This window comes from Lithohypha guttulata, assembly GCF_036872675.1.
Source record: "Lithohypha guttulata strain CCFEE 5908 chromosome Unknown scaffold_2, whole genome shotgun sequence".
Lineage (NCBI taxonomy): Eukaryota > Fungi > Ascomycota > Eurotiomycetes > Chaetothyriales > Trichomeriaceae > Lithohypha > Lithohypha guttulata.
Genome location: NW_027042751.1, coordinates 1987044 through 1998265, shown reverse-complemented (window position 1 = coordinate 1998265; position 11222 = coordinate 1987044). Strand labels below are relative to the sequence as shown.

The window sequence follows — 11222 nt, the reverse complement described above, 5'->3', positions numbered from 1 at the left end:
CGACAAGAAGCACAACGTCAAAACGCAGAAGAATCACCGAGGCACACTCCGTCGCTATGTGCTCTGGCAACTGGGCGAAATCACCCGCGACCATACGCAGCGTGGCTTGCCTGTGCCGAGCGAAGAGGACACAATGCCTAAGGCCTGGCGTCGAGGCACCTAGTTTAGCCACCATCAAGAATTTCTTTCGCTTCTACATTGCTACGAGCTGTCCTCAGCTGACAGGCCAACCCACGACCGACTCGATGGGAACCATAGCCGAGTGGTTCTTTGCAGGCTTTGCCAGCGCTACAGGGACTGTCATCCCTGAAGATGAGAGAAGTGAGGTCTACGGTGTAAGTCCTCCTGTTCGCACCTGATCTCCGCAGCGATCTGACCTGAGAGCTGAATGAAGTTCTCGATAGCCCACCTGATGGCCGACAGGATTACCTTGTTACTCATGCTTCCATTCATGACATCGCTGTACATCCCCAATTGCTTGATGAATTGCATACCAAACGGGCCGGGTAAAGCAGTTTGTGAGTGTACACATGGGATCTCGTACCTCGATCGAAGCACAAAAGAGAGGCGACGATATGTATGGTGGTATTCAGTTGGAGATCATTCCCACATACCCTCTCAGTCGACTCAGAAGACTCACTGGCAGGAATATTAGTCTGCTTATTGCACCTCTGGCGGGTGGGCAACTAGAGGCTGTTGTTGATGAAAGCGCTTTGGTTTTCGATTTGCTAAAAACCATTTCGGACTCATATGGAAGTTCAACTCATCATTCTGTCGATGGTAAGTCTTGTGGTCTCTCTGCTGGACGTCACTGACACTCGACAGTCAGCTCGCCCATGTTTTGGGGTGCCATCGTTGGTGTCGGTATCTTCTTGCTGTGGATGGATGTCAGCTTCTACTTCTGGAGACGATTGAAGCGTCACAGATCAGCTCAACGAGCTGGTTCCCCGCCTTTCTGATAGGACTCAGGATTGGACAGTTCTGGGTCCAACGGACAGCCACTGTTGGTTCACCTTTCGACCTCGACTGTCAACGATTACTGCCAACAAATCGTTCTTGACCCGTCCATCTTGTATTGGCTCTAGAGTCTAGCAGAAGACTCGTCTTGGCTACCGTGCTGTTGTCTCACCATGGCCAAAACAAGCTCAATGACAAGTTACGGGTTGGTGCTCAGAGCGTCCACCGTCACGTCCTTGCAGATTGCTGAACTCTGTGGTCGTTGTAACAAATCGAACATCACTGTCGAGTTGCTCACTTTTTGGTAAGCAACCACTAAGCTACCAACGGACTTAGCCAACCCTCGCTGAAGGCTCAGCTGCCGAGAAGACTGGTATACAGGGTGTTCAACTAAATGATCGTTGTGCGCTCACAGACCAGAATATTAGCAGAATTTCCAAGTTATTGAACGACTGCAAACACTGCCACTTTTGGGGCAACCCACAATGCTCCTTGGGGCAGGTTGTGAAGATAGCAAAAAAACACTTCGCGGTGTAGCAGAACTGGTACAGTGGCCAGGCGGCTTTACTGATACCCTTTGACGAGAAGCCGCGCAGTAAATCTAAATTTGGATCTCAGAAGAAGAGCACATAAGTCCAAGCGCTTTCTTCCCGCCTTTGTCCCGGACTTCCCCTTCTGGAGTTCAAAACCCTAGACAAGAAACGGATATGCATGAAAAAGGCCGGGCTTCTCCGACATCCCACAGGCCGCTGCTACTTAGAAGCAATCGGTGATATAGCTGATGAAATAGAACTAAACAAGGTTTCGGACGGAGCTCGTTCGGCTCAAGACTGGTCCGAAGCATATGTGGACGTTGATTGCATTCGTCTTCTCCATACGACGCCCCATATTCGATCTGGGATTGAGGACAAGGTATGAAAAACCAGCCAGATGAGAGATTAGTGTATCTGGCACTCAAAAACGTCTTTCGGGACACCGATGCACAATTACGCAGGCCTAAGAAGATTCGCGAACTCATCCTCAAGCGACAAGAGAGCATCGATGTACGAGACCTAATTGAGGCCCACAACATCGATAACGTATGCAATGTCGCGAAAGCTTTGCTCGAGCAACAGATCTTTGAGTCTACATTAAAGGCCAAGATTCGATTTCCAGAAGTGTTCGAAGTATCACCTGCGCAGAGCGCAGAGCGATCGGCGTCGGAGCAAGAAGCTGCACGTACGGAAGCTGATGCGATCCAAGTCGTTGCCGAGACGAGTCGTGCAGCAGGAAAGGCCGCAACGCAGGCTACTCGTACGTTTATCAAACCTCGACCACTGTTATGCTCACAATCGGAACAGCTCTAAACCCCTCTTCGGCGCCTTCCGGCAAGCGAAAGTTCCAAAACATAGCCTCTGGTAACCCATCTCTGTATCCAGTCTACCTGCCGTACCAGACACAGCACAAACTTCTAGTGTCTGTGCAACAGTCCTTAGAGAGAGCGTGCTATGCATTCGCTACACGAACACTGCCAGACGTGGTCGGAGACAAAGAGTGGGATTGTGCTGAATCTGTCGAATTAAATCTATGGACACAAATCTTCATGAGGAATCAAGACAAATTTCCACAAGAGGATGTAGACAGAGTTGGAAAACCATTGCACCAACTTTTTGACTCCGTCGCACAGCTTCGCCATACCGCCGTACACCGCTTGCGTATTACAGCCAATCGGGTGGAGTTGTTCTTGGTTGATGCAGAGTCTCTGGCGAGGTTGCTGAATGATGACCACTGCTATCAAGAACTGTCGCGACTGCGCCGTGAGACGCACATGTCTATTGAAGACATCAAGCGCAACAAGGATCTCCTTGAGACCCAGCTTACACTAAAACTGAAAAAGATAGCAGCTCAAAGAGCAGAAATAGATCGATTGGAGAAATCAGTTGTCGCCGACATGTTGAGGGAGGACCAGGAATATCGACAATTTGCGGGGACTGCCTTAAACCAGGCAATAGATGCACCAGATACAGTCTTGCCAAGTACAGCAGCGACAGAGCTTGATGTGGAATCAGATCTCGACGTGACAGGGTTTCAAGTGCACGATACAGACGCAAAATCGGGCAGGGACGATTGGACAGACTAAATATGTGCTGTTGAGGGATGTCGTTCAACCGCCTGGTATTCCTGGCTCGGTTTGTGGCTCAGATGAGCTTGTCCATGTTGTCAACGCGGATCCACTTACTGATGCTGCTGCGTGTCTTCTGCCTTTTCTATTGACTCACGCCCGTGTGCTTGTGATAAGCGTCTTTATTTCGCAGACTGTAGCAGCTGCACGATCCGCCGTTCATCGTTGTCGGCGGAGCTGTCGTCGACCGCTTGGAGCAGCTCCCGATTCTGCATACGAGACGGGTCAGCCAGCACATCCATGACACTGACATCCGTCATGCGTATGGACTGGAGAAGGCGTCTCCGCTGGATCGCCACCTCGCGGACCAACTGCTCGTATTCACTCCGCGTCAACTTCTGCTCGAACCTGCTATGGTTAGTCTCGCTTGGGGAGAAGGGAAAGCTGTCGATACTTACACGCTGTCAGACACGCTCAGCCGAGACTCCGACGTGTCCCAGTCGGGAGCGATCAGAGCTAGCACCGACCACCCGTGCTGTTCGACCAGACCCAGCCACCGCTGACCGGCATCCAAGAACCGCACCAGCCCGCTTTTGTGTTTGTTCCACCGAACAGCAGCCGTCGTCTTGGCATCGATCAGCCCATTCTTCGTCTTGGTCGTCCCGCGATGTTCGGTGGGAAAGGGACACCCCCAGATTCGCTCAATCATCCTTCCGAAGGCGGCCGCTTTGTCCATCTTGCGCACCACGCCAAACCTCTTGCCGTACTGCTGACACGCCCGATGGTACACCTGCGCCAGTCGGCCCAAGGCGAACCGTCGCTGATAGCAGTTGAGAATTCCTGAGGTCTCGGCCACTTCCACCATCCCGATCAGTGCTTTGGGGTCGTCCACACTGAGGTCGTGGTGCGCTGGTTGACCTTGCTGAGGCAACGCGATCAAGACGTCTTTCAACACCCTGAACGCGGATGGACTGCCCACCGCCTGTGCCATGGTTGCCATGCGGTCACGCGGCTGGTTCTCGTTCGATGAACTCCTCGCAGGACTCTTCTGAAGGTCTCCTGATGACGCCCGACCGTGCTTCTGAGGCGCAGTAGGTTCTGCTTTCGAGATACCAATGGTGTCACTCACAAGAGGTCGCAGATCGAGCTTGATCTTCTTGGTGTTTCCTCGAGCGCTCAACCCGAGCGGTCTCTCCCTTTTCATGGCGGATGTGCGTCTGCGAGACTCGGCGCCAGCTGCTGGCTTCAAGATCCCGGATGTCGATACCACTTGTGTGTCTTCATTGTCACTCGATTCCCGGTTGTCCTCACCGCCACTTTGCACATCCTCGTCCGGCTCGCCGTCCGTCTCATTCGGACCCTGCTGCACTTCGTCCGGCTGTCGAAATGCCATGTGCTCGTTGAGTATGGGGTGGCCAGGACACTTCGCGGAACAGCCAGCATAGCCGGTGATACTCTAGCCTGCGGGAGCGTAGTTGACCGCCTCTCCCAGAGTCGAGCCGACACAGAAGCCTTGGTGGTAAGCTCCCGGCAAGACCACCACCACCTCGTTGGAATGTTGTCGCAGCGTGACTGCGCTGGCTCCCCATTCTGCCAGCGTCCGAGGGAGCACCCACGTAGAACAATGGCGCAGACTTTGTGCGCAAGTATGTCTGTGTTTCCAGATCGACTTGTGCTCCTGCTCGACAAGTGACGCATGACGAGGAGCCACGACCGTCCACACCTTGCACCCGTAGTAGAGCACGTTCAGCGAGACCAGGTCGCAGTCCTCCTTGTGCAAAGCGAACGGCGCTCCGAAATGGGCGTCAGACTTGTAGCCAAAGGGGTGATGCAGACCGGGCACGTACTTCGCCGTCCTGTCCAGCTCGTTGCTTGGGAGTCGCCAGATTGGAGACTGCTCGGGGAGACCTAGGTCGTGCCGATCTGGGGGCGTCTTTGCATCATAGTCGGTACAATACACGACTCCGTCGAGGCCCGACTCTTTCTCCAGGGCAGCTTCGAACTGTTCCAGCGCCTGCGCGGTCCTGGTTTCTGCAGGATCTGGCACCATGCGCAGCGAGGCTCGTTGAGGCTGTCGACTGAGCTGGAAGACTCCTTCTGTCTTCTTCGTGGCGGCGAAGACGGAGACAGGACAGTCGTCACTGTCTACCACGTCAAAGTCTTGTGGCATGTCTTCGGGTAGCACCACCTTGAACACGCCAACCTTTTCTGCCCCAAGCTCTTTCGCACAAGCAAGGAGCGAAGCGAAGTCGTGGTACTGTGCCTTGGTCGGGAAGAGCCGGAGAACATTCTCTTCCATGTCGGACTCGATCTTTTCAGTTGACGCCTTTGTTTTTGGTTGTACTTCTGCAAGCAAGGCCGGTGACAGGAGCGCTGGCGTACGCGCTGAGTCGACGGAAGGAGAAGTCGTTGTGGAGGCGGTCTCGGGCTCGGTGCCATGGCCATGGACTGCTTCCTGGGCAACATCGTTCTCTGACTCTATCACCTCGGCAGTGTGAGTTTCTGACCCAACAGCTTGTGCCTGCGCGCTCGCTTTCGCTGAGAGGTCGAGTCCGCAAGCGGCACTAACCGTGCGGTTCTCAAGACCCCCGGCTGATCTTTCATCTGCCCGCCCAGTGGCGGCTGCAATCCCTTGTAGGTCTTGCAAGAAGGCCTGCACTGCTCGACGAAAGTCGTCGACAACCGGTCGAAGAGGGGGAGGATAGTCATCAGGATAGATCGTGATACTGGCTACTGTCGCGTGGGGTGACTCGATAGCGTCGTAAACGAAGCTGCGGAGCCGCTCGCCCTGGTCCAGCTGGTGCATCGTGATGCGTTCACCTAGACACGTCAGTGCCACTGCTTGTTCAAAAGAGAGGTGGAAGCGTGCGACCGCGCAGTAAGACTTTTCGGCTGACCACTGGATGCTGTAGCACTGTTTTTGATGATCTATCTCTAACGATCTATCGACATCGGTCGCACGCGGACAGTGGTGAAAACAGAGTAAAGAAGTTTGCAGAACAGGTCAATATGCGGATCCTACTCCTCTGCCGCCACCTCAAAAGTCGTATAGTATGAGGCGAGCACATTGTAACAAGTAGCGCGGTCTATCAGATTAGTGTAGGTTGACCAGACCCGATCGACCCGTTACAGTGGATGTGCGACCAGGCTTTGCGTCGCGCGGCCATGATTTCTAGTCCCGCACGCACGTGACTTGCTCGCTGTCGCATGGCGCAGGTCACAAGCAGGATCTTCTCACGTCGTCAAACTCGATCGTCACTCCTAAAATTGCCTGACGACGGGGGAAAATCTTGTCGAGACGACGTCGCATATACTACGAACACGACCTCCTGTGCCGTGACACCATTCCCCTGATGATACGGCTCCAATCGTACTGATCACGATGCATAAAGGTTATGTTGCTGCTGCGTTGTTCCCCAGGTGGTGCTGCGGAGAAACAAACCCCTGGATAGCATTATGATTGCGTGGTTGAAGAGGTCTGCAAATTCCTCGAGACAACTCCAGGTCCCTTAGCCGATCACACCTTGGACCACTTTGACATGCCACCAATATTGGTTATCTCACTCCACCGAACCACCCGATCTCCAGCCTGTTCGATGGACAAATCGATGTATTCCTCGGATCCTCCACTTGCCATCATCGTAGGGCACTAAAATTACTGTTCATATACCTGGCACAACCTAGCGAGAGGAGGATGACACTACCGAAGGAGTCAACCTCACACAGGGCGATAACGGCCCAGTATACGATATTTCTGATCTCGACGGTGACCCTCTCGACCTCTCTCCTTCGCGTGCGCATGCGGCCGACCCTCGTCCAATCGCGACCACCCCAGCTGCGATGACCTCCCACGAACAAGCACAGACGTTAGGAAGAAGTAAAAGAGCAGGGACACAGACACTGAAGGTGACACAAGCATTTGAAGAGGCGGAACAAGCGTTGGTGTCAAGGCAACGACGGGGGAAGAATATAGCTGCTTCAACGCCACGAAAACGGGTGTGAAAGTACCTCCTAGTCGGTGAGGAGAGAACAACATCGTACAGCTTGTATATGTCCACCTCTTTTGAACGAGCAATAGCACTGACAAGCGACGTGAGGTTTTCGCGCTGCGATGCAACACCCAGACCCAGGAGAGCAGCTCTGCGACTTCCTCCGCACTGCCATCGAGTCGCCACAAGACACCATCGAGAGTATCACGATCATCCCTGGCGACTATCCTCTTCCTCTTCGACCGGCGGTCTGCGAGTTATATCACGCAGTGCAGGACTTCTTGGACGAGCTACAAAAGAGTGCGGCGGCTACAGGCCAGATGGATGAAGGATCAGAAAGTAGTTTCGAGAAACATGTTCCTGATGACCAATCTATAGGAATGAATCTGGCCATGGAAAGACAACCTCTTGTTCCGCTGTTTGACTGAAGAAGCAGAGTCCGTTGATCCATCTCCTGGTTCTCAGTCGCGGAAGTCCTCGGTCGCTGAGGTCTGCCTCCACGTCAAGCTCCAGCGACACGTGTTTGTCGACTGGCTCTTGCGTATCTCGGAAAGGTGAACCTGAAGCATTGTGCCATGAGGTGAAGACATGGCGGGGCAGATCATGTGGGTCTGTTGCGACAAAGAGCCCACAACCAGTGCCATGACTTAGAAGCTCACCAACGACAAGCCTGCGTTTGTCGCTCCAGGCACGAGCCACTTCTTTGGCCATGGCCACCATAAACTCGTCTCGAACCGCTAGATTAGACCTTGTCTTCCTCTCCGATATGAAGTGACTCAGCCGACTGGCTAACGAGGGGTGCGACGATGCTATCCTCTGAGCAAGCTGATTCAAACATGCCCATAGGCTGTCGCACGACTGTGTGGAGCTTTGGTGGGAAGGGAATTGGTATCTTGCTTCCACGCTGCCGACCTTCAGAGCATCTGTGATCCGCCAAAGATATCCTGTGGTCGCTATTCCTTCATGACACAACTGTATATTCGTGAGGCGGCAATGTTTGAGGAAAGTGAGGGTGTCCATTCCCATTGGGGGTTGCACCGCGCTGAATATCTGCTGATGGAAGAATGCAGCGAAGCCTCGACGAAATGTTCGACAGGTGTGCTTCTGGTTGACCAGAATTTCTCCGTTGATAAGTGCCTGAACGAATAAGGACAGCCCCAGGCTGACTTCATCGTGCTGGTCTAGCGCTTCCTCGTCGAGCCGTCTGCTATAAGCACAGCAGTTGGCCGAAACGGCAAGAAAATCCCGTGGATACTTGATACGGCGTCGTTGGAGGTCTGCCATGATGATGGCCGACAAGGTATGTCCCCGGTGCCTTCCATGCTGGTAGGACGTCTGGTATCGCTCCGCTTTATGCAGTATGGTCTTTTGCACAAAGTGTTTCTGTTTCGCGTCCAGTCTAGCGTCACGTTGACAAGCCAAGGCAAAAACGGTGAGTTGAGTGCGCAGCTCGATGGCCGGTATCTCGAGCTCGCCACGCATCGTTCCAAACTCTGGAGTGTTCTGTTGTAAGCTCGGCTCGCATGGAATGAGGATGGACATCCTCCGACCTGCGCAGTATTCCTCCTGAAAGATCCAGCATCGCCGCCACCAGGGATCGGAGACGAGACGGACAAACCACTTCAGCACTCGCCAGAAGCCAGCCGATTCGAGAGACGGCGGCGCAGTCACGACAGTCTCATCTCCTGTGCCTCGAAAGAGGGATCCATCCAGCAGTGCACTCAGAGCATTCAGCTTCCACTGACGGTCTACTTTGGTCGTTAGCATGCCGACCGAGCAGGGACTTTCCGCATAGAGTCGGTCCATCGAGTGCATTGCGATCTGGTGCTTTACGGTGTCCTCTTGATCAAGACACTCGTGGTCAATCCAAAAGCCCTTCAGGTGATGATGTTGCACGTAGTGAACAGCGCGCCGCATGATCGTGTCGCGGACGACGCTGGGATGTTCGTCACCTTCGAGCGTCCTGATCCGAAAGTTCTTACATTTGCCAGATTCGTATGGTACCGGATGCCAGGGGTAGGAGATGGTAACATATTGGAACTGCTGCTTGTCGAACAGGTTTGTATCGACCTCGTGGAGGACGATAGGCATCGCCGTGTTCTCCATAAAGCTTCTTGCCGTAGCTGTTGTCAGCAAGTCGCCTGTAGACAAACATACGAGATGTTTCATCCAAGTGAACGACTTGAGTTTAGCTTGTTCAACGTCCTGGATCTCTAGCATTTGCTCGATCAGCGAGCGTTCTCGACATATCCGGTCAAGTGAAAAGCTCTTGACATCGTTCCATATGCTGTCTTCGCACGCGTATGGCTTTCCCAGTACCTCATAAGAACACCACTTGGTCTGCCTTCATATCCGTGAAAGTTCAAGTCACAGTCTTCTTTTCCGTTCCCAGAACAAGAAAAATCGAGAGCAATCCTTTCGCGGTAGATGATCGTTAGTAGCTGATCTTCTTATATCGCACAAAGCTCGTATAGGCTGAGGATAGAAGGTCATTGAGCTCGTCAAGTCATGATGCACATTCTCATGCAACAACGGCGTCCACTAAAGCCGTGCTCGGCGGCTGATGACAAGCATTGCCCTTACGAGCAACTCTTATTCTCGAGCCGTGCCAGTGACTACTCAGTCTAGAGATTTCGTGATGGCACCAAGGCAACCGGTGTGATGGTCATCCACACCAGCGATCCACCTCGACAAGGATTGAACGTTGTGCCAAGGAATGAAGTCTACGTGGCAATTATGATCACGCCGCGAAAATCTCGCCGGTTCGCTACAATTTAAGCCCGCGCTTTTGTTTATATGTGACGATTGCAAAGTGGTTACCCGTCACAATCACTTCCATCGCTCAATTACCTGACGCGATCAAATAGAAGACTGCGAGTCTCTCTGGCAAGACACGGTCTGTCCAGTATTTGAGCAAGATCGGGTTCACCACCCGATCGAGAACAGGAAAGACCAAGACCCATTTCACCGACTAACTGTTTCGAAGGTATGATAGAACGTCTTGGTGGGCTTGGTCGTGCATCTCTTGTGTTCGATTCGACGTCACCGCACAGATCTCCAGGCCGCTCTTGTCCTCTCCTGACCTCTCCTGACGCTCGCACACGAGCTCAACTTGATATTGGCGCTATTCTTCATAGCCTGATCGGTCTTGCAGCTCAAAATGGTCGTCAACTTACGAGACGCCCAACTACCTTCAACTTTGCATCTGACAAGTGCGGGGGTCTAATGTGGACGTCCGCGAACGGCAGCTATCCTATTCTTACGGTTTTGCTTATTCGTGGATTCCATTGTCTTGCCTTGTTTGGATTTCTGACAAAGCTGTCTTCAGACCTTCGCGCCAGAGCCCTCCATTGCGCAGTCTGACCGGTCAGATAATTCTGCCTTGCCTTGCCAGTGTGATTGTGACGCCGACATTGTCGAGAGATTGCGGTGGGCGTGCTTCGAGCACCACGGTAGATGGAAACGGTGGCTGCCATTCTATGGTATCACACATGTGGAGGAAGTCCATGTAAGTGACTTCAATGCTTTCTGCTTACGGCGTCACTCATGCAGCACAGTTTCAGTTTGTGGGTGTCGTTGATGACAACGGAACGTTTCCCATACGGATGGTACCCTTCGATCTTGCCAGAGTTCGGGAAGAAGTGGACCAGGTCCTCGCACTGGAACCGGATAGCATCGATATTGAGTTTGGCGACTCCTGTGACGAGTATGGATACCACAGCAAGCAGTGTGTGGATATGATGGAACATCGATCACAACCTTGCATACGGACACAAATCTCTATGGCTCGGTCTCGCCAAAGGAAAATCCAGATGCTGGACCTCCTGACAGTATGTGCGCGAAATCCATCGGACGCCAACGGTATCAGAAGTCTGGAAGGAATGGTTACGGAAAGCTGTATCTACGAAGTGTAGTGAGTGACTTTTCGTTCATCGTGAAGCAGCAGCTAACCTCGCAGTGGTCCGAATCGGGTCGTCGGACCTGTCCGCCACCAGCTCTATGACAGGAACGACGTGCTTCGCGGTCTGCACTTCACTCTCGGATGGCAAAGAGATCGGCTCTGTCGCGAGCTACCACGTAATGCTGTCGGGCTCTACTTGGCACTGATAGTCATTTGGTGTGTGTCTTCAGTTGGCAACGGCCAGCAGGAGATTGGAGCAACGCCCTGGCCTTTG

At 53.0% G+C, this 11222-nt stretch overlaps 4 protein-coding genes across 4 annotated transcripts; 1 reads left to right on the top strand and 3 right to left on the bottom strand.

Annotated features, from left to right (window-relative positions):
• Window positions 1-1871: 1871 nt before the first annotated feature.
• Window positions 1872-3076, top strand: LTR64_002834 (uncharacterized protein; the record flags this gene model as incomplete). The annotated part of the gene is made up of 2 exons (XM_064897199.1): window positions 1872-2250; window positions 2298-3076. The coding sequence occupies 2 exons, from the start codon at window positions 1872-1874 to the stop codon at window positions 3074-3076; spliced, it is 1158 nt and encodes a 385-aa protein (XP_064756149.1).
• Window positions 3077-3240: 164 nt separating this feature from the next.
• On the bottom strand, window positions 3241-4451 carry LTR64_002833 (uncharacterized protein; the record flags this gene model as incomplete). The annotated part of the gene is made up of 2 exons (XM_064897198.1): window positions 3241-3466; window positions 3517-4451. 2 exons carry the CDS (start codon window positions 4449-4451, stop codon window positions 3241-3243), a joined length of 1161 nt encoding a protein of 386 aa, XP_064756148.1.
• A 63-nt stretch (window positions 4452-4514) lies between these two features.
• LTR64_002832 (uncharacterized protein) lies at window positions 4515-5864 on the bottom strand (the record flags this gene model as incomplete). Its single annotated transcript, XM_064897197.1, has 1 exon — window positions 4515-5864. The coding sequence occupies one exon, from the start codon at window positions 5862-5864 to the stop codon at window positions 4515-4517; it is 1350 nt and encodes a 449-aa protein (XP_064756147.1).
• A 1555-nt stretch (window positions 5865-7419) lies between these two features.
• LTR64_002831 (uncharacterized protein) lies at window positions 7420-9267 on the bottom strand (the record flags this gene model as incomplete). The annotated part of the gene is made up of 2 exons (XM_064897196.1): window positions 7420-9170; window positions 9201-9267. 2 exons carry the CDS (start codon window positions 9265-9267, stop codon window positions 7420-7422), a joined length of 1818 nt encoding a protein of 605 aa, XP_064756146.1.
• Between the last annotated feature and the right edge of the window lie 1955 nt (window positions 9268-11222).